Source organism: Diorhabda sublineata, chromosome 8 (assembly GCF_026230105.1).
Source record: "Diorhabda sublineata isolate icDioSubl1.1 chromosome 8, icDioSubl1.1, whole genome shotgun sequence".
NCBI lineage: Eukaryota > Metazoa > Arthropoda > Insecta > Coleoptera > Chrysomelidae > Diorhabda > Diorhabda sublineata.
Genome location: NC_079481.1, coordinates 24,776,933 through 24,802,190, shown reverse-complemented (window position 1 = coordinate 24,802,190; position 25,258 = coordinate 24,776,933). Strand labels below are relative to the sequence as shown.

At 31.0% G+C, this 25,258-nt stretch overlaps 1 protein-coding gene across 1 annotated transcript in view; it reads right to left on the bottom strand.

Moving 5' to 3' along the window:
* Positions 1 to 25,258, bottom strand: part of LOC130447933 (uncharacterized) — a 74,608-nt gene that overhangs the window by 24,779 nt on the left and 24,571 nt on the right. Inside the window, exons 2-4 of the mRNA XM_056784987.1 lie at positions 21,838 to 21,994; positions 19,033 to 19,143; positions 6,573 to 6,781 (exon numbers count right to left, since the gene is read on the bottom strand). Coding sequence (XP_056640965.1) covers positions 6,573 to 6,781; positions 19,033 to 19,143; positions 21,838 to 21,994 — 477 coding nt within the window. The remainder of the gene's footprint in view (positions 1 to 6,572; positions 6,782 to 19,032; positions 19,144 to 21,837; positions 21,995 to 25,258) is intronic.

Here is a 25,258-nt window from a genome sequence, read left to right as displayed (position 1 = left end):
CACCCCATCCAGACACTTTTATTATTCATACTTTGCAATTTCCGTGGTGGTGGTATAACGAATAAGTACCTAAATCAGGATCCTTAATTATGAAACTAAAAAAAAATAATAGTAGGATAAAACCAATTGGGAAAGATCAGGATCTTCAATTTTCGAAACCAAAAAAAAAATAATTGTAGGATGAAATCAATCGAGAAGGAGGAGAATATGATAAAAATGAAAGAAAAAATAATTGGGTAGGGAAAGGAAGAGGGGTAAATTGTTAGGTGTGAATATGGTTTAAGTCGATTTCCCGGAAAATGTAGTTGTCTCATAGAAAAAAGTCATAGCTAAGTTGTAATAAAAAGATCTACACTTTTTGTTTTCACACTTCTTTCACATAACCACAAAATTTATGTGAATAATTTGAAAACCAAGTTGTTGGTGTTTTATTTTTATCTTTTTACAAAACATTTTTTTTTTTTGAAGAAATTTGGTAATAACGTACCATTGGATTTTTCCATTTTTACCCTCAAAAATTCACCCACTTTTCGTTCCCGACCAAAGATCGCGGATAAAGTATTTTTCCCTTCAATTTGTATATTTTCCTCCTTTTCCAATAAGTTTTATTCTACTATTGATTGTTTCTACTTTTTATCATTGTTAAAGGCCTCTACCCTGATCTATATGATTTTTAGGGATCTTTTCCAAATGACTATGCAGATAACGTATTTATGTCGTTATCTGCATGGTCATGTCACTTGCAGGCCAGTTCATGAGTGTATAGAATTAGTTCGATCAGATACAAAGAACGATATAGAGCAGAGAGCAATGGAGCATTTATTGATTGTTGTATTGTAGGTTATTTGATGTGATTCAAAACTTGTAGTATTAACAATAATAGAGAACGATTTATTACTTTTTGATATTTTACATTTTGTCGATGACGAAGATGTGAGTGCCACCGTTAGATATTATATTTGGGTACTAGCTCCACGTTTGATGCTTTGCGGATTTTTTTAATTTATCCTTAGCATAAAAGTGAAACTCTATATGAAATATTATGGATAACTTCAATTTTTATGTTATTGAACAACTCAATTCCTAGATTATGTTTTAACTATCGGCGCTTATTTAAAATTAATTTCCAAATCTATTTCCATTCCAAAAAATCGACAAGTAGTTCAAGGAAACCATTTATGTATGGTACTGATACTAAGATTATTTTGAAAAATTTTGGCACTCCGCTATCGCGATTTATAGTTTGTTTGGAGTATCTTGAATAACATCTCAGTATAACTTTCTATAAATAAAGATAATTTTTTTTTTCGTGGCAAGGTAAACACCTTGACTGTTATTTTTTGGTACATTTACTCTAGGGATAATGTCACCCACTTGTTTTATGTTTATTCATTTGAAATACCTGTTGGATAAAATTTTTTATTACTGAGCACATTTTTCACTGCTACTACACAATAAAACTGCCCAAAGCACGTTTATATAACCTAGTAATCGTCTTCATATCATGTTCAGGATAAACGTCAATAGGGATTTAAGAGCTGCTTTTAATGTTTTTGTGACATATAAATACGATACAAATTTTTTGCTTTAAAAATCTGTCTTGTAGAAATTGAAGTAACATGTCTTAGTGTAGTGAGAATCTTAAACAGGTAGGCAAGAAATATACCTAGTACTAATTTGTGCAACAAAAAATTTCTAAACTATGTCCAGAAAAACAGTCACTCAAAAAACACGAAACAGGGTCTAATGCCAATATAGTAAGTGTTTATAGTGTAATGATACCGGCTATTGAAATCTATAGAATCGATGTATTTATTAATAATAGGATGTATTTATTTTATATATCAATAATTTCATTAAAAAAAGGAGATAATAAAGTATAGGTACAGGTTTCTATATTCGACCGACAACACTCTACCACAGAGAGATATCAACAAATGATTCATTTTGATATAGGAATATGAACTCTTACGGGGCCTAGTTGCTAAGATATAGGGTGTTCAAAATTTTAAATTAAAATTTGACATAAATCAAGAACTTTTTCTTTTTCTTTTCAAATTTGGTGACCAATATGCTCTTTAATAAAGTAATATTTTGACATAAGCATTTTTTCCAGAAATCGCGTATAAATTGCTCCATTTAATTTATCTGGTAAAATGTAAGGCCCGATTAAGCAATCTCCAACAATACCCACCCACACATTAACCGAATATTTATGTTGAAATCCTCTTTCACGAACAAAGTGCGGATTTTCTTCAACGCCGTTCATTTTAGCTCCGTAAAAGGTTATTAATTTTTTAACAAAAAATAATCAGCCAAATTAAAACAAAATTGAAAAAAGAATTTGCTCCAGAGCCGTAAAAAATAGGAAGATAAAAGTGACAAGTGACAGCGTGCCACTGGTTAACTTTTCCCGAAGTTTGTTTATTTCAAAATATTACTTTATTAAGGAGCATATTGGTCACCAAATTTGAACAAAACATTCAGAGGCCTTTTGATTTGTGGCAATTTTTTTATTTTGATTAAAAATTTTGAATACCTTCGTATTCCTATATCAAAATGAATCATTTAGAGTGTTGGGTAGAGCGTTGTAGGTCGAATATAGAAACACCCTGTATGAAATATTCACCTGTATATAAATAAGAATATTCAATAATTGATTGAAGTAAGGTAAATTTTCTAGACATAAATAATATTTCATTGTAAAATTATTTAAATTTATGATTCATTCATATTTGTAAGACATATTAACTCAAATTAACATAACCTAAAAACAGAAATTGGATTTTATTGAAAAGAAGTTATGTTTAATGTAAAAAAATATAAATAAGAAGGATTACATATGTTTTTAGAATTTAGGCTAAAAAAATACAGTTAATTGTAACATAAAATCATAGTCTATGAATCAATTAAGATTCTTAATTATGGTTTGAATGAAGATTTAGAATATTAACAAAATATATAATTGTATTTGTGAACTATTGTAAGAGACAGTTCAAAAATACTTACGATTTATTCGAAAAAACTGCAAAATTTCGATTTCAATAAAACATTATTTAGTTATAAGTACGCGCAAAATGTACGGACAAATAAAATAGAAAGAAAAGGGGGGGAGCTCTCTTGTCTCTTGTTTTCAGCTCCTGACGTCGAAGTCGAAGTTTGAAGATCTGAATAGTTTATGGGAAATTGCTTGTGAACTGAGGGTTAGTGAGTTTTATTTATTGGAACCAATAAAAGGAACAATTAAACGTGTGTGTCGAGATATATATGAAAATTTAGATTTAAATTAAAAAATTAATAACATTGATAAATTTGAAAGAAAAAAATTTATTTTTCTAATTGTTACTGGAATTATATGGTTGAGTTATTCGTAAAATATGTACTTATCCATATGTGAATGACTTATTCAAAATTAGTAATATTACTAACATTTATTCATTATCAATAAACTCAAAGAGAATCATAATCTCTCAAGTCACCGAATTAAATTAATTAAATAAATTAGATGTAGTAGTAATTAAAGTATAATAATAGATAAAATTTATACACAGGGGCTTACACAAAATTATATAAATCATTTCAATAGATATATTCATGACGATGACCTCGTCCATTATGAATTCGTGGAAGAATAATTTACTGAAAATAAAGAAGTGGCAAAATGTTTGAGTTAAGTAACAACTGACAGAACAATACATATATATCATATAACAATTGAGCACAATTTCACAAATATTGGCTTTTTCTTGTTATTTAAGCCACAATCAACTCAAAAATTTATTGAATTCTTTACTTTAGGTTAAAAATACTCTTGAAAAAACAGTTTCTTCATTATTAAAACAAGGGAACAAGGTTTATGAATGAATGAATATCGATAAAATAATCAAAATTGGTTAAGAAAAATGAGAAGCTGCTGTAGTTTGAAAACATTCACAATATTTTAACACACATAGGTAGGATGTTTCGAAATAATCAGAGACAAAATAAATAATTGTAAATTTACGCGTTGTGCCTGCCGAGTTATGAAACTGGAGGTCATTTTTATAATGACGTTTTTTTTTAGAAAATTTTTGAAAGATTTATATCCTGCTTAATATTTTCAGTCGCCACGTTTTGACTGGTATTAAATGGTTCAATTTATAACCGGATTTTTAATGTCCATTTTAATACGACGTTATTAAAATTGAATTATGATTCTCTCAACGTTAGTCGTTTTGTTGAAGAATGACTACCAAGGATAATACACATAAAAACATCATAAACAACAGAGATTATAAATATGAAACGTTTCATTACACTTACTTGATAGTGAATAACACTTAAATGTTCATTGAGAGAGACTTGCACTCTCACCTTTATCGACCATTCACCTGATAGTCCTGTTTATAATTTTAAATCTTTAAAATCCAATGACTTTCCGAATGTTCTCCAAAAAAGGCTTAAAAAGGAACTGAATTCATACATGAGAATAAGATTGTTATGTTGATCTTTTATTAATCAACAATTTGTTTGCATTTTCTAAAATGCTAGTTATCGAAACTAATAAAAATAAACTGGAATACGGATTTAGAAATCTTATGGTAAAGAAAATTATCGATGATTTTGTCAAATCTAAAACACGTCAGTTCAAAATCCTTTGATGGTAATCGACATTGCTGAAAATGGGTGATTCTCGTGGTTGTACTCTCTAATATTGAGAACACTGAACACTGGAATTAGTGACAAAAAAATCGGTGATTTATGAGTAGGATAGAAGATTGGGCAATAAGAAAAATATATTTAAGAAGTCAGAAAATGTATTGCTAGTCTATCTTCAGGAACGTGCTCGAGAGGATAATGTAATTATCTCATACTTGTTACAAATTTTACAAGAGAAAATTTCTTCCACAATCCAAAACTATATCTTTTCAAGAGATAACATAACTAAATTTAGTTTGTAGTACTTAAACCAGCTGGCGCCTTCATTAACAAATGTCAGTATGGTTGGGTACAAAATTTAGTAGTGAAAAATATATATTTTTATCACAAACAAATAATTGATTCATTTTCACAATAGCAAAAGAATTTTCAATGAATCGTTTTAAAAAAATTTTGTAAGCAAAATATAAGCTGAATTGAAATACGCAGTATATATACTCAATAAATTGACTCAAATATTAAATCTCTTTAATTCTAATTGAATGTTCCTTTATTTGGTCAGTACAATTCTAGCCATTTCAAAATTTTCTCTATGTGAAAGGAAACCCTCGAGAAAATCTATTGTTATTCACAACGTTTCATTTGAAATTAATTCAAAATAAATGAAGTGTTTGTAGATATATCAAAGTAAACTCTTAATACACTCCACCTTGATGTTTTAATCGTTATTACAGTTTTCCCAGAAACAAAGTCTTTTGATAATTCCCAACAAAATTGAAACGAATTTGAAAGTGTCACACAAAGCAATTTTATAGAATGCAGAGAAATCCAACTTTTGTCGTGCAACTATTCACCAGCTTTCTGTTATATTAAAATTTACATTTGTACCATATACATTTAGATCATTGTTACAACGTTTTAAGTTTTCCATTGCATGATATCGACCCCTCTCTATAAATTCCGTCTGCACCTTCAAGTGCTTCCTCCTCTATTTATTTCGTTCTCCAGCTTTCCCAAGATCTTACCCGTCTTCTTTATCCCCTATCTTCTGTCGATCATTCTCTGCACATGTCCAAACCAGACCAGTTTTCAATATTTTCTCCATCCGATCCTTTCATTTATTGTACTATTAATCCTAATGTTCCTACTGCTCTCAACTTGAAATCCATTTCCATAGCCTTTAAAATCTTCTCTATCTTCAATTACAACAGCAACACTTTGAATAGTGGTTTAATAATCTTTTATTGTCCAGGGATAAGAATGTAATCTTATCTCAGAGTAACTGTTGAGCTATATCGTCTTTCTCCTCTGGGAATTTCCTTCTTCTCTTGCTTTATCCAATGTGCGTTATTCCGGAAAATTATTTTTCTCCTTCAATACACATGTACAAGGTTTTATATAGATAGTTAGATACCACATTTTTGATATTGTTCTAAAAGTTTTTGTAGCATATTATACTAGGTATATCTGGTTTCTCTGGTTTTCGTGAATAGTATTCTGTCCCAATTTTCATTAAAATAATGTAGCTACCTTTAACACTTTCTTCTTGTTATATCTTTAGGTTATACCGTTTCTGCACAATTTTTTTTGACATTCTCAGCTGTTTTTTTATCCTCAGTATGTATTGAACGCTACAACACGTTAGATCCTCCAGAGTACAACTCTGGAGGATCTAACACCAAACAAACTGTACTTAATCGTATTTTTTGTTCATTTATGCGTTACTTGTTCAAGGATTTCTGCTTTATATACTCGTTCCAACATGATAAATGAAGCCGTTTGCGTCTTTCACCTCTTCATTTGTTCGCATATCGAGATCAACCAGGATAAAGGATCTTAAATTCAAGTTTTCGATGTTAGGTTATTCAATAATATATATTTCTGATCTACTTAGCACTCCAAATGATATTCAAATTTATATAACTAGAGCTTACCTCCTCATTTCTAGGTGAATCGATAAGAGAACTGAAACTGGATCGTGACCCATGTCTCCCAATCTTGGCAGGTTCATCTCCGGATCCGGAAAGTTCTCCTCTGCTCCGAAATGGACTAGTGCCAGCTGCCGCCCTCGTTAGTCTGTCATTTTCGACACATTGAGATATGGGAATGCCGAATACTAATCCGCTTGGTGATCCACTGTTCTCTGCAAACATTTAACTATATAAACATATGATACTAAAACAATTTGTTTACTTCAATCAGTTCCTCTTCCTTTTTAACAGATGTTAATAGCATTATACTCTGAAATAGTTTTCATACACATCTAAAAGGTTGTTCAATCTCTATATTATACGTAAAAATCATTTAAATTATTTCAATTCCAAAGTAATGAGAAGTTTATACATTACATTTTAGAAATATTAATATTGAATTGAAACACCCTAAAGTTGATCAATGGAGAATAATATACTTGTCTGTTCTGCTATACTATTTCTTCTGTAAGGAAATAACAAGTTTTCTTTTAAAGGAAAATTAAACTTTCAATCGAGTTTTTTTATAAAAGTGATAAGAATTCACGTTGACAAAATAATTGTTTAGAAATCATTTTTATACCCTCACATGTTGATCCAAGCAATGATAAGTTTAAACTAGTCTACTTTTCTCAGATCGTGTTTGCAGTCCCATTATACAACGAGTTTTATTTCGGGTTGAGAAAAAGTACCAAATAATTTCTGTAAAAATTATAATCTGTATTATAAGCTTGTTGACACAGAATTACCACGTCAGACAACCAACAACAATTTCAACTCCATTTGCCTGAATCAAAGCGGTAGTCACTTGAGTGGACTGGATACAGCGAAAAACGTCCGAGGCAAAAGGGAATAATTATTTGAAGAAAATATTAGAAAAAACAGTTACTATTGTACACCTGTTTTGTGAAAATGGCATTGGAACAATTAACGGAAACTGCCTTTATGAATAAAATCGAATTCGGATAGATGTTTGCTGTTACTGAACCAATGATTTATTTGTGGCCTCTTAAGATCTAAGTTGTTGTATTTTTGAAACTATATGTATAGCAAATCAGTACCATTCTATAAAAGTAAGAAGAATTTCTTCCGTTTCGGTATTAGAACAACGTTATTCTTGCACCTATTTTCGTGTAAGAACGATATTTGGTCATTTTCTGTAGTGGGTTGGTGCCCCTAAATAACAGTTTCATTTTGACAGCTTACTGAACGATGCATACTAGTTTGACGGATATTTAACTTGGAGTTTAACATGGAAGAAGACTTCCACATTGTTGAGCTCTTATAACTTTTATTCATTGCGTCACAAAAGCAATTAACACATTTTCTGTGATAATATTGGCCCCTTCGTCCGAGCACCAAGTCATTAATTTTTCATATTATTTCTAGCAATTGTTTTTTAAATTAACAGGTAGGCGGTACATGTCACGTCATGTAGTTCTGGTAGTATAAATTGAAGTTCTTTACGCGACAATCAGTGCTACCAACCGACAACCTACGTTACGGTGTAATTTCCCTAATATATATTTTTACGAATTTTTCTATAATTGAATAATGTGAATATAAGCCAACACAAAGAAATTAGTATAAAACACTCGTAACAGAAAGACATTTCAGCATTCGTTCCTCCGGTTGCTCGCGCTACGCGCTTGTGTCCGAGTTTGGAACTCTTACTGGAAGGAAAAGCCTTCGGTTACTTGTATTCCAATATTCTTCATAAATATTTACCACTTAACCGAGAAAAAATTATTCAAAGAGGACTCCAATGTAAACTTTGCAGCAACAAGTTACACAATGACAAGTAGGTTCTATCCAGCAACCATTTTCTGATTTTCATCAAATTAATAAAACAATTTTATTCGCAGTACGAGGTCATTGTACTTGTATTCTTGTATCTATTCATCTTTGTATGCATAAAGATTTAAATAGACATCTAAAATGAGTACATGCTGCTACAAGCTTGTTTGTAATTTTCATTTCTGTATACGAATACTCTTTATTCACATTTTAATGACTAGTATTTATACTACTAGTTGATCTAGTTCACATACATTCTACAATCAACTTACAGAGTTGTTCCAATATTTCTATCACATTCTCTAGAAACAATATCGAATTTTGACAGCCACTCATTTTAACTTGAAAGGGCAGCGTTCAAATATCAACATATCCAAAATGAAGAAATTAAATAGATTGTTTCAAAACGCAGCTTATGATTCCAAAATTTTGTACTTAATATTATAATAAGGCATTTTCTTTTTACATTAGATGTAGGAGTGGCAATATATACGACAAGCAATATAATTTTTTCGAAGCAGAGAAAATCTTTTATAGACGATTAGAATTTTAATGTTTCTCGTAATTTATTGAACGCCACTGAACCATATTTAATCATTTCGCAAAATGATTAATTTGTCAAGACTGTTGTGAAAATATTGTTATGGTTGAACAAAAATAGAGAATTAGGAAGATTCTGATGATGCATGCTATGACGTAAAGTAACGGCGTGCCATTAATCTCAAAACACCTCAACAGTAACAGATGGTTTCAGTGATAAAAAGACATTTTCGACGTCCAGATTGAGTTGCAGTTTTCGAATAAATCCAACTTTTCTAAAAAGTTGTTAGCAATAAAATTAGAAAATGAGTTCGGTGTGTCGACTACGTTTATAAACGATTGATGGAAGTGTCTTGAAATTATACAGATTTTTCCAGACTCTTAAATCGTTATAACTTTTATCAATTTTTTCATTCCGCTATCATCTATAAAGCTATTTATATATATATATATATATATATATATATATATATATATATATTTATATTAATTTAGTAAAAATATACATTTTATCAATATTTTATAGATAAATATGTTTTTGGATCATTTTAAATATAATCATTATTGATACTACAATGTCATGAAAACAATCCTGATGATGACATTATATTAGTAAATAAATAAAATAGTGAACAGCAATCATCAACCGCAGAAAAAAAATATCTTGTTTAAGGAACATCCGGGAATGGACAGAGATACATAAATGCCAGTACTAAAAAATGTTATTTCCTGTGAATTTATTACCTACAGTATCAATTTTCATGGAAATTTGAATTTAGATTCTACTTCTTGTCCTCTAATGTACCCTGTAATGAGCGTTGTTTTTCCTTAAAAGGTGAGCAGTTTTTACGGAAATCGATAATTTGACCAATTGTAATCAACTTTTGTACCATGAAGTTTTCTCTTAAAGTCAATACTGTTCGACTTCTTCGCGAGTGAAATAGTCGGGCATAAAACCACGTTTTCAGACGGTTTTTCGCGAATAACTAGAAGTAGGATTAAAGTTGAAAAGGCAAAAAGTTGTGTATTTATCACCCATGCGTACTTAATACAAACGGAATCTTTGCTTATTGAAAGTTGATTGGTATTTTCAATCGTTAAAGTTGAAGTTTTCTACATACTATAACCAAATCTCGGGGAAAACCTTGAAGTCCTTTAAAAAATCTTCATTTTTTATTCTACAAAATATCCTAGCATCAGAACTAAGCAAATTAAGGAGAGAATAATTTCGTTGGAAAACAATGAAAATTTCACCCTCTCTTCCACTCCATTTGAAAAAAATCGTTGCCACTTTACATTTCACTTTCACTTTCATGAACTTAAAATACGTTCTAAGTGTTCCAATTCAAAGTAGTTATTTCCTAAAAAAATTGAAGTGATCTCCTCAATCAGTTAGATCAGAGGCTCTCAAACTTTTTGGCGGCGCACTTTGAATAATTTACCTATTTTGCATTGCATTCCATTATATTTTTAATTTCTCTCATAGTTAATTGTCGATATATTCTTATATAACATATTAAATAAAGTTGTTACTATTTTTATAACAACAAACAATTCTGGATTTCAAACTTTTCTCGCAGATTATTTAGAAGCGGACAAAGTGTACCGGATTTCCCTTGTTCTTACAAGAAATAATACAAGGGATGTGCTTGTTTGTTTTTTATAAGTTCATTGGATCTGCGAGTAAATTTGGATAGAGCCACTCGAATTTCTTTTTCGATATTAAGCTTAGCTCTATACTTGGATTTCATCCCTGCAAGAGCAGAAAAACCACACTAGCAAAGGTAAGATCTGGAAATTCGTTTTCAATACCACTCCAGAATTCAAACAGGGATTTAGAACGAAATTTGAATTCGTTGATCCGTTGAAACAACAATCAGCTGTTCTGCTTCTTCAATACTGAAGTGTTCAGGCATTTCAGTTTGAAAAATATCGTTTACCAACTGCGATGCTTTGATTTAATCTTTTGGCAGGTAGTCTTCAAAATATCCCTGTAATTTAGGGCTCATTCAAGATTTTTTTCATATCTTCATTTAGGGTATAGTCGCAGAATTTTTAGTAGACCTTTGTCGTAGGTAACGACGGCGCCCCTGGTACTAGCCATGGCGCATAGCTTGGGAACCACTGAGTCATATAATTACTTAATAACATGTTTTTTATTATTTTTTAAATGATTTGTGTCATAAGGCGTGGCTGTTAAGGGCCTAAAATGATCATAAATTATATTAAAAATTTTCAATTGACCTTCATTTAACTGTTATAAATATCATTATAATTGATTACATGTTTCAATTTAAATTTTTTTGGAATAGGAATGGTTTTAAGCATTCGACACCGGGGACATTTTGAAATAGAGGGTAATAGTAGGCAAATTTTCATCAAAATCAACTTGTTGCCTTTTCTCCTAGTTGATTTTTTTAAGTGAACTGTTTATAATATTTTATACATCTATTTCTACATGCTTATAGCATTGTAGGAGCCAAGCCAAGCCAAGCTTTTGCACTAGTACACTCTAATTACTACTTGAAATTGATTTATTGATTTCTCTCTGATATTTTTTTGTATTAGAGACGGACAAAGAGCATATCCTGGAAGGTATAAAATATTTCTGACTGTCCCGTTTTAGTAAAACTAGACGTTGGACGTTGAGTAGGAATATCAAACTTAAGTAAGAATGTAGGGTATGATAAAAAAATGATTTAGTAGAAAAAAAATGACGTAATAGATTATTCCCCCTAGTTTAAGGTAGGTTGTCATATTTATAAAGATTTGTATTGAGGTATATTAGAAAAATCAAATTGTATTTTTTGACAATTTGAGTATATATAATTATGATCAGAATACTAAGCTTGATTGAAAAAAATTAAATCAAATATATTTACCGCTGTAAAAATATAAATCTATAATTCAGTGATTCTAAAATTATAATTTTGGAAGCTAAAGTTTTGATATAGTTAGATTAGGATTCAGATATTTCTTTTCTGTGAAATCAGATCTCATAAAATGATGGTTAAACACTACTCATACGAAACGATGCATTTTTTCAATGGGTTTGCAGCTTTTTCACAAATTTACGCTTTTAAACAAATTATCGCGAAACTAATTTTAAATTCAGACATTTTTCATGTATATAATCCGATATTGGACAGAATAAAATGGAAAAATAATCTTTGGGTAATTAAGAGTTTCACATCGCTGACTTAAATGTTATTCTGCTCTTTTTAGTGTTCATAACAGACATCTACTTATAAAAGGTTTTGATGGAAACACACAAACTGCATTAAACGCATTAAAAGTTTTCTGAGAACAAAACAATGAAAAACGCATTGGCGGACTCATAAGGACTCATAAGTAGTTTGACAAAAAAGTCATTGACGTGGTTTTCAGTGTAAAAAATATTAGTTCGTTCTTAAAACAAGTAAGTGCTTTCCTTTTGATGTATCATACGAGCTGTCTCTTATTTTTCTGAGTGCTTTATTTGACCAATATATTGACGAATCCATGAGAACAATCTACTTATGATAACAAATCATTCATTCAAAGAAATGGGGTCCCATAATTACGGAGAAAACAAATTGTTCAACTCGCTTCCAAATCTCACCCCATGAATCCACCTAAATTTCATCCATGGGATTATGGATATTTTTTTGTCTTCAATATGTACTTTCCTTTTTTTTTGCTATAGTCTAATGGGAAAAAGTTGTATGCTCCAAAGTGCCGTACTCTCAAAATTCCGATTTTTGGCTTCACCTATACCTCCAAAAAAGGAGGGAATCGTAATAATACATATATTCTACAAGAGCAGTGCCGGATTAAGATTTATAAGGCCCGGGGCTAAAATAATGACGGGGCCCCCTTAAGGAATTCGGAAACCTGGAAAAATTCACAAAATAATATCAATACGTTAGATTTGTAGTATCAACACATGAAAAAATACAGAATGAATTCCAAATTATGGGGCCCTCTTAGACCTGGGGCCCGGGGCTATAGCTTCCCCAAGCCCCTAGCTTAATCCTGCCCTGTACAAGAGAATGTTTAATAGAAAAAGTCCAAAATGGAAACAATTTGTGGAACCAGAAAGAAAATATTCGTAAAAATAGAAATATGAGGAAGGATAGCCAATCGACACACTCTTCCAGTTTAGGTCCGAGACAAATCCAAAATAAGCTGCGGAATTTTGTATCTAATAGCAATGCCACAAATACCATTGTTTTAACTCAGTTTGATGGAGTTCAGTCTTGACTTGTCTTCTTCTTCTTGTTCTGCTCATTATTATTCTTCTGCTATACATTTATGAATATTTGCGGTTACTTCTGACCATTTTATTTTATCTCTGGTATGAATTAATTCTCCTGTACAATTTTTGATATGGAGCCACGACATCCTCTTCCTGCCTAATCCCCTTCTATTCTTTATATTTAATTGAAGAGTTGAAGCAAATGTTACCTCTCCTCAGAATATCTTCGTTGGTTTTACTTGCCGTCCAAGAAAATTTTGGAAATTTTTAGATAGATCCACTTCTCTAATGCCTCCAATCTGTTCATAGTGTTAACTTTTGGTGTGCTACCTTACATACCGAACAATAGCACGGACCATACATACTCGTAGCATTTTGTGCATCTTATTCTGTGGTTGAGTTCAAATTCAGAGATGAATTTCATGAATCAGCTTCTTACTTTTTCTTTCCAGCACTTGATCTCTACGTCTGATGACCACTCTTCACATAATCACTTTCCCGGATAGTTAAACTTTGTTACTCGTTCAATCTCCTCGCTATTAAATGACTTGTCATATATCATAATCTAATGAATTGATTAACTGAATGTTTGTTGCATACTACTATTGTAATTTTCATTCTGTGTCAATCTACAACTTGGTAATAAACATTTTATTTGTATGTACGTAAAAACAACTATAATTTGGATACGTAAAACATTTATATGTTATTCCAGAGCTATCTTAAAATTTGTAAATTTCCAACTGATTTTTATTACTAGGAATAATTTACTCAGAGCAATCAATCCATATATATTCTATGAATCTGTGATTTCTATTCGCTCTTTGAAGTTTTAAAGTCAGTTTATTCAACCGTAAACGAAATGTGTAGGAGTACAAGTATGTAGATACTAACATAAAGTTGAAATATACACGATTCACTTCTAACAAAAATTTCATTGTTTGAAACGGGATATTAAGAAAATAATCTACCTGGAAAACCTCTTATCATCATATAATATATCAAGGCCGAAGTTTGTTTTCTACCGTTTGCCCCATATTCATTTGGCTTCTATCACGTTTTCTAATAAACAACATTTTGTTTAAACGGCCTTGTTCGTATGAGCGGAAAGTTCTAAGAAGACATGACTTTAAACTCGTATGCTTATTTTACGAAATTCATAGAGTTAGTTACGATGAAATGTAAACAGAGGAATTATTGTGAATTCGAATAGCAATCAATTTATCAAACCAAGTTATGATAACTGAATTATACCCTAATTATAATGAGTAACAAAAAGATATACAATAACTATCCAAAATCCGGTGGGCTTAATACTGGTCGTATACGAAATAACTAGCACCTATCCGACTGAATACTTTTCCGGCAATTCACACATTAAGGGGAAATTGTGGTGAATAAATAGTGATATTTCTCTGTATTGAGAGATGGCAGAAGCAGTTTCGCTTGTCTCCGTAAATAAAACTTGCTTCATAGGAAGTCGAAAGGCGAATATCAGGGGAGCTTTAAAAATGATAAGTCAACTAGTGATCAAATTTTCATACTGAAGATAATTCTCTTTGTAGATTTCAAGTAGGCGTATGATTTGTTCCAGGCACTAGCAGCACTCGGAATATCTTATAACAAAACAAAAATCCTTGTCTACGCAGATGACTTGGTACTTATAAGTAGAACGAAAAAGGATCTAGAAAAAATGTTCCTGTTCTTTGACAAATAAGCAAAAGAATATGGCCTGCGCATAAATGAACAAAAGATCAAAAATATATGGAGATAGGAAGGGATCTGGATAGCTGCAACCAATTGAAAGTGACGACAGAGCAAAATAAAGAGTATAAATTTGAATAAGTTCAGGAGTTCGAATACATGGAAGTCATTGTGAGAAACGAAAAAGGTGGAACCAGGAAGATCGACAAAAGACTGGCGAGAGGGAACAAAACGTTGGGAGCCCTAGGAGGACTATTAATATCAAAAGATATTTCAAGAGCCGCCAAGCTACGCATTTACAAGATAGTTATAGAACCAACGGCGCTGTATGCTAGTGTCTGTTGGATTATGAACAAAAAAAAAAGAAAACAGAATTAATATATGGGAGGGAAAGGTACTAAGGAGGATATTCGGAGGAGTGCGAGAGCAAAACGAGTGGAGAAGAAAAACGAACGCAGAATTCAAAGTACTGTATGGTCAAGCTAAGATGGGATATATGGTCAGAGCAAAAAGACTCCGTTGGATGGGGCATACAGCCAGAATGAACAAAGACAGTTGGGTGAAAAGGGAAAATGAGCGAAAAGGAGAGGAGAGCGTCAACGGAAAAATGGATAGAAGCATATAGAGAAGATTTAGGAAGGAATAGAGAATTGGCGTGAAGAAGCAATGAACAAAAATAGATGGAAGAAAGCAGTAAAGCGAATCCAAGCCTTGGGCCTAAAAGGCCTGTTTAATATATATGTTACAATTTATAAATTCTGTTGTTGAATAAATTAGATGACATGTTGGTTTAAGCATTTAATCTCGGGAATTTTCATTTATTCTGATTAACATGAGATTACAAAAAGTTTGTTACATTTTTTCTGGATAAGGACGGGCACATCATTTTCCATTAGTCGGGGCTTTATTACTAACATAAATATTATATGAGTTATTTCAACATCATACTAAATTGATAATTAATTAGATTTTGAAAAATATTGTGAAATGGAAAGATTGTAAGCCTACTTTTACATTTCTGCGTCAAAGCTTCTAAACTAACTTTATGGAGCATGAGCAACACCAGTAAGTCTTCAAGAATTTGCTTCTCGTTGATCACATTTTATATTATTAGATTAATTATAACATGATAGTTCTAATTCAGAAACAAAACCAATCTCCAAAAATGTATTGCAAAACTATGTCCTTGTTGATTACGAAGATATTGTAAACCTTAAACATGCTCAGAGAATATAACTACTGATCCCTGGTACAACGAATTGTCAATGCGGTACATTGTAGCTAATGAGAAATTGGCTGGACAATCTACGTAAAGTGAATGGGTAGCGATGAGAAAGCAGAATCTTTGAATCTTTTATAAAGGCGTTAATTGGCTTTTTTAAGAATTGATCTTGTGTCTGACTCCGTAAACACGTTTCCAAATTCTGTTGATCCAAATTTACCTAATGACAATATGTGATTTGTGAAGTACTGGTCTCTGGTAATATAGTTATAGCAGACAGTACAGTCGCACGATATTCTAGCTCCAAATTTTTTTTTTTGGAAATATAAAATCGAACGTTTGTGTGAATGGACGGCAAACAAGAAAAAGAATTAGACTTGAAATGCGTCGAATCATTCTTAAAGTTATCAATAAATTACTTAAAGACTACGAATCACATTTTGAACTTTTAATTCAGAATAAATACTTTGATACGCTTTATGGAGAAATTTTTTCCATTTTTCCATTTCTATTGAAATTAATTAAACACTAGCCACACGCTATCAGCAATGCAGTAACCCAACAAAATCTGAATTAAAATATGGTTATTTTGGAATGAGAATCAGTTTATTTCGCAATAATTTGCAAAATAGTAACTTTATTCCATATTTCAAATTTCATTGTATTATACTTTTTTGCGAAAACGACGTTATTTTTAACATTAGTTTCATTTGAAACATTCACAAAAGTTAAAAAAAGACAGGTAAGATAAATTTGCCACGAACTTTTGAAAAATTAGAAGGAATTTTGGCTCAGTCTATTTCATTTTCGTCAAAATCACGAATTTTTATTTGTTTGTGTGGCATGGCGCCTAAAAATTTCAACATCCAATATTACTTCAAAAAGTTTCTTGGTGACAAGTGTGTTATGTTGATTACTAGAAATACGTGAAACAACAAGTTTCAGAATAAAGTTCTTATTGGCATTAATCAAAAGATTGATATTTTATGTTTTGGAATAGAGCTGAACGCACATTTACAATGATAAGTTGCACTTAATAGAGAAATACTGATAACCATTTCAATTTTCTCACTAGTCTTACCTAATTACTCATTAATATATTTATAATACTTTATCAAAGAATAAACATCCTAGAGACATCAAAAACTAAACTTAAGACTGAAGTAATTAGGCATTTTAATAGTAAACGATAAATAGATTGAACAACTAACTCCTTTTCTGGAACTCACAAAAACCCAGAATTCTCAAAACCGTTGGTCTTTTTTTTAAATTTAAGGAAGTAGAATTATACATGAAATACACCTCTCTATAATTATTTTAATATCTATAGTAAACTCTGTACACCAAGTTTTGTGTGTTCTATTCATCGCACATTTTCTTATACAACATCAAATTGAAAATAAATTTAATGATATAGAAACACTCGTAGTTTTCCAGATAAGCGTCATCTACAGATTTATGTAATATTGGACTATTGGACTTTAGATGATTAGTTGAATTTATTTCTATACAATGGTTTCAAACATTGCCTCAGAAGAGATTGCGAGTGCGGACGACTAAGAAATGCATATTAACAGCGGCTAACTAAATTGAAAAGATTGGGTGATGGACTAAATTGTTGATAGCATTGATCAGGATCTGGATTTCATCGTCGGATGTAGAAGTACATGACACAACAAGAGTAAGCAAGGGGCAAGAAGTTTTAGCTCTAAGAGATATTTTCTTATCAAAGTGCCCACATCAGCACAGTGATATGGAAAATACAGTTAGTTTCACATTTACATATCGAAGATATCGGCTTTAGTGGTGCCACAACATTGTCTTCAGTGATTCATTTCGAATCTACCAAAACATGCTTGATCAAAAAACTATAGTTAATCACAAGACCAATTTTTTCTGGTCAGAACATAGTCCTATTTTGAAGCTACAATTTGGACTCTATCATGAAATGCTGATGTACATTTCTACGGTAAGTAGTCTCACTAGAGGACTTTGGTGTCTTTTCTGCTTCTGACTTATTCTACCACATTTTTCACTCCGTTAAATTATTTTATGTTGTTGTTTCGGTGGTGCCGTAAATTATAAGCAGTTATTGCCCGTTCTCTCTCATCATTCTCATCTTAGTTGTTCGGGGAAAGTGTTTTTCTGTTGTTGATGTTCCTCACACACACCAATTATGGCAATATCTTAGACCATGATTTTTTAAATATGGAACTAATTATGTTTTTTCTAATAGTCCAGTAAATTGAATAAATATGGGAAATATTCAAACAGGTACTTTTCAAACTCTGATAATTATTTTAACCCAGGAGAATATGTTTCACCTGATTCTGAATAAAGTTAGAAATATGTCGTGAAGTTTCCATCTACTATTAAATTTGGCAAGTAAAAAGTTTGATTATCTTCATGTGAAATATTAAATATTTATGTTACGATCTTCCTGGCGTGTATACTAAATAACGCCCGAATGCTAAATGTTTATATTTCTATGCCACATTGTATATTATGATGGCTAGAGCTTTTAATTGAATCTAGATAAAAATATTGGAAAGTGTACTGGGAAATGCAAAGAATTATATTGTTTTAATTATTTGATAAAAGAAATGGTAAGTAAAGTTGCAAAGAAAATATGCCACTGTGAAAAACAGAGAAACATCATGAATTTTTAGTTGGTAAACTATATCAATATAGATGAATAATAGACCCGAGTTAATGATATCATTATTATTGACGTTGCCTCTTATCCTCGATTTTTATTCCATTTTCTTAAATAAATGAAACATTGATTGCGTTTCCTTTTTATAACAATTATAATTCGAAGGAAATTAGAAAATTAACTTTTCTCCAATACATTGAAGAGTGGAATCTTTAAGAATGATTGTATATCAAAATCAGAGGACTGAAGAACAGATATTGAAACTCACCTTTATCTTTTTCTGCTTCTTTCCTGCTGGCATCAAAGATTCCAGTAGTTAAAGCTTTCCTTTTGAGCAAATAAGGTCTCCTCTTAGGTTTCGCAGAAACTCCACCAATATCTACAAAATATATAGGGAGTTGGAAGGAAATATGTACTAAGATCTAAAATTATTGTAATGGAATGGTTGAGGTATTAATATACCGAAGAAATATGTAGCTTATGTATAAACAAATTACTAACACTTGCTTCTTTCTGTCATATCTATGTCGATTTTTATTAAAGCATAATATTAGTTGAATAACTTTCTTTTCAGTTCGTCAAATAGTTTTCAAAGAAAAATATATTTTTTGATATTAACAGGCATTCCTACGTCGAATCAAAAGGAGTTTGTATCTTGGGAAAGGCTTATCAAGAAACCCACATCAATGAAATGAATAAATCAGTTACAATGTTGAATAACTTATAATACAGGGTGGCACATGATACATGGTTCAGTATAGGCTAAGAAAATAAATAAAAATAAGTACATAATTTTGAGTACAATTTCTCCAAACGACAATTTAGATATCCACTAAGAAAATGTAGCAATATCAATAAATGGCAATCCGATGGTGTGATGGTGTAGTACCTCCCACCAAGATTCATCATCGATCCTATTATTCACAATGAAAATTTTCAGTAACAGTTTGTCCAAGTTTCAGTGATTTAAAATGAATAAATTGCCTATATACTTCACCAAACACACAGAGTCTTTTAGGGAAGTGGGCCCGCCTGGCTTCGCAGTACTGCTGCCTTTTACGTTGTTGATTATTATATAGTAACTAATATCCAGTTAACAGACCGTTATTTTTTCTTATATTTTCTATACTAATGACTTCCAGTGCTGCATTTATAACACTTTTCGCATAATTCTGTTTTATTCCTCACTCGTTTTCAATTTCTGCACATTCCATTTTCTTCTTTACATCGTCTTGTTCACTATATCTACCATTCTTAATTTCATTTTGATTATTACTAAATGATGATCAGTTTCAATACCTGTTTCTCTGTATGATCTTACATCTTGTATTATCTTTTATATAGTATCCAAACAACTACAAAAAAGCCAAAGGGATTTTTCTTTCCTAAACTCTACACCACTGCCGGAAATTTCATTTTAAGTAGTCCTAATTTAGTCAAGAATTATTCAAATTAAATACAATTTAACTTTACCATTAACAGTAAACTAAAATGTTTTCGAAGGGCCAGAAAAATATCTAAAAAGGCTTGAAGAAACGAGCAAAACTATTTAAAATTTTTTCACACGGTGACTGGATCGGGATTTTATCCAAATGTTTTGGTTTGATTCTACAAAATTTTGGCGCAGGATTTCTGTATATCTTATCATGTATCCACCGAGACCGTTTTCGTAAAAACTATCTAGACATCAAAATTGTAATTCTAATATTCTATCCACTAACATTAAAACTACGTAATTTATCACTAGGAAGTCACATAAAATATGTAGGGTAAGTGACAAAAGTATATAAATTTTGTTGTAAATACCTGATTGCTAAGTTTTGTTCAATACTTCTCACTTCAATTTTGGGAAGGAGTAAATATTCCAACAACTAGCTCATTGGAAAATTCAACTCATTTACATCCCAATTACACTTACAAAGTTTTTAATTTTAATAAACTGAACCAAACTATTTTAACAAGTAACAATTTACAACAGAGCAAAAATAAAACTGTTTATTTGACTTTCTACTATTTTCATTTCAATTGTTATTTTAAGCGTGAATGGTTATTTTTCTGATCGGAGCTCTGCGGCGCTAGAAATCGATAAACAAATGTATCAATTAATCATATAGACGATCCATAAAAAAATACTTAGCTTAACCTTCACTTGAAGTTAGATAAGGTATAAATGGAATATACAGATTGTCTGAGAAGATTATGATTTTACAATCATTCATGGAATATTTTTAATTTGATAAACAATAACTGTGGTTGAAAGTTATATTTTACTACCACTTCATTTAAATGTACATCGTCCAAGACATTTCGATAATCCAGTTATTGTCATCAGAGACGGAAAGTCAACTATTATCCTTATAAGATTCTAAATTAAACAACACATCGGAAGGGATCAAACAGGAAAGCTTATTTCCAATCAATAATGTTAATTTTCCTTTATTTCATATCAACTAAAAACCAGAGGAAAATAACAGAAAAAATTAAGTGACATAGGATGAAGAACTAAGATTTTAGAAAAGTAGCAATGTTAGTAAAAATGGATAGACCGAATGACAAAACTAGAGGCAAAAAGAAGAATTAGAAAAAATTGCATTGGAAGAAATGGATAACAGAGGGACAGGTCACCTCATCCGGTACCAAAAAAGTGAAAAAGAAGAGTAAGAAGAAGGCAATGTCGATAAAGAGGCTAGAAATGGAATATGTCATAAAAAATTCCCTCTTGATAATATTAAGGCGAATGAGGCTAAATAGAGGTTACTTGCATGGAAACATTTTAACTGAGAACGCATCGCAGTACTTCAACTCCAGTTCAAAGTGAAAATTTTGTCTTGTTTGATGATTTCTATGAATTTACTCATAATATGAAAGTTATCAAGAAATTGAACCTTTTAGTTAACGGGAACAGAACAGAGAGTAAGGTGTGGGACAGAAAACGTGAAACTAACCAGAGGTGTGATTGCCTTTAAAAACTCCTCATACTTGCACCATAATATAAAAATATCCATTCTCAATATACTGCTGAATATTATGAAATATACGTTTGAAATATGTATAGAGAAATCTTAAAACTAACCAGTTGGCACTTTGATGTTGACCCCCAAATTTAATGCCTGCAGCTTCGCAATGGCTACTTTCTGCAATACTTTCCTCTCTATGTCAGTCAAATTTAGTAAAGAAGTATCACCCAAAATAACTTGTCTGCCTGACGTGTTGCCCCATATGCAGCTTCCCTGAAACAATTATAAGTATATTTGTATATTTTGAGTAGATTTCGATTCAATATGGAAGAAATATTCATGTTTTATCTATTTGTAATTCAAACCAATTTCATATTATAGTTACTATTGAAAAAGTAATGTTTGTCTATATTGAGGTCTTTATTAAGTGTTTGAAGTTCCAAATTCATTCGACATGGGGAAAATCGAGTTTAAATGCTGTTACATAGATAGATATAAACTATTTTCGTTAAAGCAGAGCTAATAAAAGCCTCTTTAAATAAGCGGCGGCTCCTCGTAATAGAATGTACGAGGGTTACTACTTAAGTTGTGACACAGGGAAACACACACGAATTATGATTCTAGTCATATGAATCTGAAACTAAACAACAATCGATTGTATGGGTCTTTCAATACGAGTGAAATCCAACAAAAGCTGTTTGCGCACGAAGCACTTCGAAGAAACATGGTCACCTGTTTTTTCGGAATAATTATCCCCACCGTACCATTAGAGAAACTTATAACGGTCAATTCGGAATGATACACCAGCATTTGTTTGCCAGAAGTGTTTGAATAAATAAGGGAAACCAATGGCAGAAGACGAATCGTTCTCCACCACGACAAAGTTTCCACCAAATTTCGTGAAAACATAAAAAATCAAATACTGGGTTTTTCGAATTTTTCACATAAATTTTGAGGTTATGTGTAAAAAGTGTTTTAGATTTTTCCATCATCTACAACTTTGCTGTCTGACTTGTTTCCATAGGACTTATAGTTTCACTACAAATCGAGATCAACCGATTTTTACCACTCAGAACTGATCCCCTTTCCCTCCTCAACCTAATATCACCGTAAATTATTTTCCTTTCATTTTTAACATATTCTTTTTCATCCTACTATTAATTTTTCATTTAGTGACATTAATTTTCTTATCAGTAATTTCATCTTTATGCAAAGAAGTATTTTTCACTTTTTACTTTGACTATAGCTAAAAGCATGTTTGTTCATTTTTTCAAACTATATTTTTCACTTTTCAGGATAACTAACTCTAAAAACACATTTTTGAATGTTTTTAGACTGTGTTCTCTTGATACGGCATCATCAAACTCGTTTATACCTATAAACTACCTTATATCCCTTTGAGTGTTAAAACCATTAAGAACCTACTAAGTGTATATGCATCAATAACACATCAAACGATAGACTAAAGTTGGGTTTAGCGTCCATCTATGGAGTTCGTTACAAGGGTTCAAGTAGAGGTACCACTTGGTATTTCCATTACGCTTTGGTAATTTTTTCTATTGACGTGTGTTAAACATTTCAATGAGTATGTACGTACATGTACAAAATTTATAGTTTTCTAATTAATTAAAAATTGATTATTCCATTAAACAGAATTCCTTGTACTGTAATTGATAGTCAACAAATTATTGTAATTTTTGTAGTATGAACATCAATTACAAAGTATGACGAAGAAATTTGCAAAAAACTGCTAAAATTATATTTCAGGGAGTCTCATTACGAGTTAATTTAAACGATTACTTAGTAGTAATAACTGAAACGGAAAGAAAATTTAAATAAGTTCCATTACCAATTATAATGTATATCCTCCTTCTTGTACTGACGTAAATGGTATTTTTATTGTTTGTTTCCAATTATCAACGAGGTATATTTTTGAAATACTTTTACAGTGATTCATGGTATTAATTTTTTAAACAAAACAAAGTCTAGCCAAACTAATTTTTAAATTAACATTTGGAAAGATTGCAAGATGATTGTGCGTACAATATACGTCGTAAATATTTTGGTGCTAATATCTTACCAAAAATAAATGTTTTCGAATTTTTCTCATTAACAGTAACTATTTCCATTGAGATAAATATTTATAAAATTATTGAGTGAACATAATTGAAGACATAATATAAATCGACGTATTTTATTTTTTTCTTTTAGTTTTGATAAATACGAGTATAATATTTACGCTTTGTGGTGGATTCATAAATATTTCAGTTCAAATTATATAACACTATATACGCTATTATTTCCCACATATTTTTGTGCTATTCCATTTATTTTTTGATATAATAAACTATCTAGTTCTATAAATAATGTCCGTAAATTAGAACCCTATCCAGAAAGTGAATTACCTTTTTTAACAAAAAAATCCACCCACATTTTCAGGGGTCTATTTATTGGTAACAAGTACAGCGAAGTTTTAGATATTTTGCAACATAAGCATCACACTGTTAAGATCAAATTTTGTATCTCTTTTTCGCCTGTTAATTATAACATCGTGTGATTCATGAAACACAAGAAAATCGCTGATTCGTTCAGGGATGATCACAGAGATCCATCCAAATTCCTCGTGTAATTAATTGCAACTTCCGCAGTCTTTCGAAGTGACCGACAGCGTTTACTGTTCCACCACATGGAAGGAATACAATAAGCAAAAGACTTCCTGTTCCAGAACACCGTTCGCAACACTTTCAGTGCCGACAATCTTACACTGCTAAAAATATCTTTGGTAATTTACAAAAAATTGTATGAAGTTTTAATGTAACACAACTTGGGTTTGAGAAAATCACGAAACATTTTATAAAATTTCCTAATCGGTAATAGAAAATTGGATTAGTTATTTTACTATGTCATTTTGTAATTTTATACTAAGTACTTAATAAATTTATTATGCAGTTTTGTATCTATACCACTCAGTTTGAAAGAATAAAATATTTTTGTTAATTTAGTATGCAATAAACAAACCACCTTTCTCGCACAAGATATAACCTATGTATTAGGTAAAATGATATTGTTGTGATTTACATCACATTAAAAAACTCATTAAATTTAATTAAAAATAAAACACTTAAGTGTTCTAGACTCAAGAGTAAATGCGAACAGCTTAGCAAGAGCCATCTATTCAATTTTTCTATAGTCACAAAAAATTTTGTTGTAATTTTACAATAAAACAGAGTAAATCAAAATATTTAGAATTGTAGTTTAAAAATAATAAACAGTTCCGTATAATTACTATTCAACTACCATTTATACTCAAAGATCTTAAAATTACACCTCATCTTAGTAAATTTCCTCAATTTTCCAAGAACATTACTCAAATTGTATTATATTTTGAAATCGTACACACTAATTAGTAACTTTAGCCATCTAATGTTTTGCAAAACAATTGTAATTGAACAAGAAAATGTTTACATTGGTATAGATTTTATGCAAACTCTAGAGCCTATTGCACATCGATTGCTTGCATCGATCTACCGTGTCGAA